Source organism: Microcaecilia unicolor, chromosome 7, assembly GCF_901765095.1.
Source record: "Microcaecilia unicolor chromosome 7, aMicUni1.1, whole genome shotgun sequence".
In the NCBI taxonomy this organism is placed as follows: Eukaryota; Metazoa; Chordata; class Amphibia; order Gymnophiona; family Siphonopidae; genus Microcaecilia; species Microcaecilia unicolor.
This window is the reverse complement of record NC_044037.1, coordinates 114,672,914-114,678,913: the sequence shown is the minus strand read 5'-3', so window position 1 is coordinate 114,678,913 and position 6,000 is coordinate 114,672,914. Positions and strand designations below refer to the sequence as shown.

At 41.4% G+C, this 6,000-nt stretch overlaps 1 protein-coding gene across 1 annotated transcript in view; it reads left to right on the top strand.

The window, feature by feature from the left end:
* Positions 1-532: 532 nt before the first annotated feature.
* TGFB1I1 (transforming growth factor beta 1 induced transcript 1) overlaps positions 533-6,000 on the top strand; it is a 133,766-nt gene continuing 128,298 nt past the window's right edge. The window contains exon 1 of the mRNA XM_030210350.1: positions 533-867. Within this exon, the coding sequence (XP_030066210.1) occupies positions 855-867 (13 nt within the window). The 5' untranslated portion in view covers positions 533-854. The remainder of the gene's footprint in view (positions 868-6,000) is intronic.

The following is a 6,000-nucleotide window of genomic DNA, read 5'->3' as shown; positions in this document are numbered from 1 at the left end:
TCACTACTTTACTTTGACCCAGATGTTAATATATTTCTTCTGAGACTGTCTCCTTTTTCCTTGCCTCTCTGTTTCACTCAGCATAACTTGTTTCCTCTCTCTACTTGTGCATTGGACAGTGAAGATGGATTGCTGGGCTAACAGGCTGTTTCCTCTGTTTCTGTGTCTTATTAAGGATAATTATTCGCTGTCCCCTCTTTCTAGCGCTGTGTCTCACGTAAGAAAACTGCCTTTTTTTTTCGTGTCCTGATTTTCTAGCTATTTTCTCTGCCGGAGTGTGTCTCTGTGTTATTCAGTGTAACTGTTCTTTTCCCCTCTGTCTTTCATTTTCTGCCTCTTCCTTTCTGTCTCTATTTCTCTTGAAACACAAACAGGATGATGTTTGGCCAGAAATGTGGTTCCCAGAAAGATTCCAGCTTCCTTACATGGTCACTCCCAGCTGGAAGAATGTGTGAGACAGCGTCAGAGAGAATACAGGGAGAGGGGGGACGCTAGATCCCGCTAAGTCACGCCCCCTGTGACGTAACGTTACCGTCGCACCAAATTGCTACCAAATACGAGGGTCCGAGAGAATAATCTTCAGCGTTGACTACATCAATAGTCTTTTTTTTTAAACAAATTTTTTTGGTGCATATATGTAAAACGTCCCTATCTAAACGACTGGGCAAAGGAAAAACGAACTTTTAAAGGTGTTTTTAATTGAATCCGGGAGGATCCCGCTATATCCGTCTTTTACCTTTTGCCGGGAGAGGGAGCGTGGGGCGGTGGCTCATTCCCAGAGCCCACCTTCCAGCAACTGGCCGGGCAGGGACCCCCCTGGGCTGTGGGGAGACTGCAGGCAGCGGACGGGGAGCATGGACGACCTGGGTAAGACCAAAGGAGGGAAAGGGACATTAGTTAAAATGGGCAGAGAGGGATGACTGCTTCCTACAGAAAATGTTTTTTCTAACTTTCATCTGGTACCGAGCAAGACAGAGACAGCGTCAGAAAGAGACGCAGAGGGAAAGACCGAGCAAAAGCAGACAGGGATAAAAAAAAAATCATAGAAATGCATGGAGAAAGAGGATGAGGGGGAAAACACATAGATTGGAGACACGTACAAAAGAGAGAAACACCATAAATGGAAGGATATAGTATAAGAGAGAGGGAAATAGCAACAGACTATAGAGAAAAAGAAACTCATGCAGACAGTGAAAGACAGAGATAAAGAGTAGCCATGAGTAAGAGAAATTCACAGGATAGTGAAAGAAGCAGACAGTGAAATATGACACAGAGGTTTTATATTTATAATTGAAAGTTCAGCATCTCTTAGGTGAGGTATAGAGGAGTATATCTGTGTTTCAAGATAGAATGAGAGAGGATAGAAGATGCATCTTGGGACAGCAGGGGTGGGGATTAAGGGCAATTTATCTCAGGATGGTGAGAATGAGATGGGATGTACTACTACTACTACTTAACATTTCTAGAGCGCTACTAGGGTTACGCAGCACTGTACAATTTAACAAAGAGAGACAGTCCCTGCTCAAAGAGCTTACAATCTAATAGACAAGTGAACGGTCGGTCCGATAGGGGCAGTCAAATGGAGGGAAGATTTATCGCAGGATGGTCGTAGAGGAGGTATATTTCATGCCAGTGGGGGTGAGGAGTAGGGAGATACAGGATGGTGAATAAGAGGTTAATGAGCTGTGTCAGGATGATGGAGGTTCTAACAACATCCAATAGTTGTCCAGCACCTAAAACTCTCCTAATCACAATATTTAATCAGGACATTATTTCTTGTTTTCTATTTTTTATATACTACCTGATGTATATTTAAACATCATTTTATATAAATTTTATCATATATCTATCAAAGGACCTCAGTAGCTCAATATAATGATGGCAACATTTCATTAATCCGATTACTCCCCCTTCTTAAAGTGCCATTGGCTCCTCATCGGTCCTCTCTACCATCCACCCATATGTAGCTCTATACAAGCTTGAAAGCTTAAAACACTTAGCTTAGCTTAATGGCTATTAGGTATCCACTGCTTCCTTAACAGCGTTCATCCAGAACCCTTAGTTATAGTAAGTAACCGACATGCATGTTTTGCAAGAGCTGCGTCAGGGTCGGTTCTGCTTAGTAGTGCAATGCCACTATATGAAAGCACGAATGGCATTGCACCACTAAGCAGAACCGACCCTGACACAGCGCTTCATGCATGTCATTTAGAACCAGAAATCAAAACTGGAATCCATGCAATCCTTTTACTACCAAACTCAACACGGGCTGTGTTTCGCTCCTATTGGCATCATCAGGGGTCGGATTCAAACTGCATCTTAAACTTATTCATGGGCAAACGGACGGACGGTCAGAGGCTCCAACTCGCACTGTCTAATCTGTAACTGGGTTGGAGACCTGGTATAAGTACAACTATATTGTATAAGTTACAGCACACAATTAAGTAAGATGTAAGGCAAGCAGTCCCTATTGGGATGAATGTGGCATGGGTGAAGTATATGAGATGGTGAGGAACAGTTGGACTTTATTGGTGATATGTTTTTTTTAATATTATATCTGACTTTGTTTACAATAAGAGATTTATATGATAGTTGAAAATTGTAGTAGTTACTTGAGCATGCATATTCATTAGGGATATCCTGAAAACAAGACTTGCTTGTGGCCCTCTAGGATTGGAGTTTGACACTCCTGGGCTAGGGCTTCTTAAACTGTTCTGAAGAGTGCTCAGCCAGTCAGGATATGCCCAATAAATATGCATGATTTAATTTTGCATACAATTTTGACAGTGCATGCAGATCTTTCTCAAATGTTTGAGACAGAGGTTGGGTTTGGATATGGTAATAGAGGAGGTCTGGGTTCCTTTTCCCTCAGATTTGATGTGAACAGGATGCCAACTTTTCAGGTAAAGGTGGGGGATAGAGGTGATATAATGCAGGTTTTCCTTTTTTCCTCTCTCATGAAATTTATTTGAGAAGGGGAAATCAACAAACGTTCTTAAATTTGGCTTGTTGCCTGAGAGGAAGCCATTTCACCCCTTCCTCACTCTTAGAAAAATGAAATGGTCACGTAGGGAAAAATTCTATAAATGGTGCTCAAACAGTGCTGGAAAAGATCGACGTTAAGCACTATTCTATAAAGTGTGCTCCAAGTTGAGTGTCTTTTATAGAATAGCACTCAGAGATAAATTGAGCGCCGGTATTTATATCAGCTGAAACCTAGTGTAAATGTGAATGCCCAACACATGGCATTTCATCGTGTAAATGGCACTATTCTATATCACTTCAAACAATTTATCAGCATGCCCCTGACTCGCTCATGCCCCTCCCCTGGCCACTCCCTCTTTTGAGTGGCACACTATGGGATTTAGGTGCCTGGTGTTATAGAATAGCATGCAGCCAGATTATTTCATGCATACAAACCCAAATTAGTGCCAATTAAATTCAGTAATTGTTAAGGTCAATTGATAATGGATCGTTAATCAATTTGTTTCCAAATGCATCAAAAACACTATCCTGGAAGCCCAGGCCAAATATATTGATAGAAAAGGAGGACGAAAGACCAAACTACAACTGGCGTGGTTAAAAAGTGAGGTGAAGGAAGCTATTAGAGCTAAAAGAAAATCCTTCAGAAAATGGAAGAAGGAGCCGACTGAAAATAATAAGAAACAGCATAAGGAATGTCAAGTCAAATGCAAAGTGCTGATAAGGAAGGCTAAGAGGGACTTTGAAAAAAAGATTGCGTTGGAGGCAAAAACACATAGTAAAACGTTTTTTAGGTATATTAAAAGCAGGAAGCTGGCAAAAGAATCGGTTGGACCGCTAGATGACCGAGGAGTAAAAGGAGCGATCAGGGAAGACAAAGCCGTTGTGGAGAGATTAAATGAATTCTTTGCTTCGGTCTTCACCGAGGAAGATTTGGGTGGGATACCGGTGTTGGAAATGGTATTTCAAGCGGACGAGTCGGAGAAACTTAATGTATTATCTGTAAACCTGGAGGATGTAATGGGGCAGTTCTACAAAATGAAGAGTAGCAAAACTCCTGGACCGGATGGTATTCATCCCAGAGTACTGATAGAACTGAAAAATGAGCTTGCGGAATTATTGTTAGTAGTATGTAATTTATCCTTCAAGCGTGGTACTGAAAGATTGGAGGATGGCCAATGTAACGCCGATTTTTAAAAAAGGTTCCAGAGGCGATCAGGGAAATTATAGACAGGTGAGTCTGACGTTGGTTCTGGGCAAAATGGTAGAGACTATTATAAAGAACAGAATTACAGAGCATATTCAAAAGCATGGAATAATGAGACGTGCCTTCCAGTGATCCCAGAAGGCATTATCTGTTTAAAGTGTAGTCTGGGTTTTTTTTTTCCTTTCTGAAAAGCCTATCACCTATATTTACTAAGTGGCGCTATGGGCGCGTTAGCATTTTAACACGCGTAAATGGTTTACGCGCATTAAACGCTAACACGCCCATAGAAATGTATAGGTGCATTAGCGTTTAACGTGCCTGAACTTTACAGGTGCGTTAAAAACGCTAACGCACCTTAATAAACATACCCCTATAGTAATAATCTAAAAATGGACAGTGATTACAAATGGGAAATTTTACATATCACCTAAAATGTTTCATGTTATCTATTTTAAAATATGGGTTTTACCTGAGATAAACAGGTTTTTCCAGTTCTCAGTTTTAGTATTTTTTTTCATTTTCTTAGCAGAGCCATATTGAGAATTGTGATGCTTTCAAGTTCATCTTTAAAAATGTATGCATTGCATTTTTTCAAAAGTTTTCTTTTTGTTAATTCTTTCAAAATCAAACCCTACATAATCATTCTTTTGACTTCCAGGTTTCATGATCCTGTAGGCCAGTCGTGGAAAAATATATGGGGCAGTCAATGTATCAATTTAAACACCAAACAACAAAAAAGCAGCACCAGGGACCATAAAAATGGGGAGACAGTTCTTTAATCGTACACCTTTATAAAACAGTCTTCAAAAAGACCGGACACGGGCCGTGTTTTGGCGCACAGCGCCTGCGTCAGGGGTCACGATGGTAGAAAGAAGAATGTGCAGATAAACTCAGCAGAGATATTGGATGCTATGTGTGGCAACGATATATATTCCTCCACACAAGTAATAAAATAGTAATGCTCTCCTTCGATATTGGAGTGAAGATGGTTATGAGAAGGCTTGAACAAGGTGGTGCACCCATTTTCCAAGACACATGTTTTGTAGATATCTGCATTTGGTCACCTCAGTCTGTTAAGGCAGACATCACCTACTATCACCCATAGCAGGGCAAGTCATAGGCATATGGGGTGTTGAGTGGACCTGCACGTGACCCACAAACTCTGATCAAAGTTGGTGCATCTCTTCACAACAAGAATACGATCTTGGCTGGATCCAAAGGCTGCAGATACTCCACTATATGTTGGAGATGACAATGGTGTTGTGCAACGTCTGGTGTGGGAATTTCTTCTCAGTTATCAGGTATCTGATTACATTCAATAAGATTCGATAGATGGGTCTTGTTGCTACCATCCGTCGCTTCTACCATGTATCCACTTGCTTTTCTCCCCATCCTCTTTGTCCTCCATATACGGGTCTTGGTTGCTCTTTTAGATATTCCTTGGCTACACATATCTTGGTGCAGTCTTCTCTGCACACCTGTGTACAGTTTGGAGTAACGTTCAGTGATGACGCCGTACCTCCTCCTCCCTGCCATGGCTTGACTCTGAGGCTGGGGTCCAGTAAAAGCAGACTTACTCTTGTCAGGGTGTAAGGTGGTGACATGCTGGTCACTATTGCACTCCGTATGCTTGATGGCTGCTTTACAATTTTTAGCCATGTGCTTGGATCGAGCAGCATTAATAGTAGATTCTGTACTTTTTCAACAGATCTTTACATCCTCTTAAGGGTTTTTCCCTAAACCCTCTATATTTCTTGAGTGGATGAGGCTTCTTATTTTTTCTGTAGTAGGAGGACGAGCAGTAGGTAGGA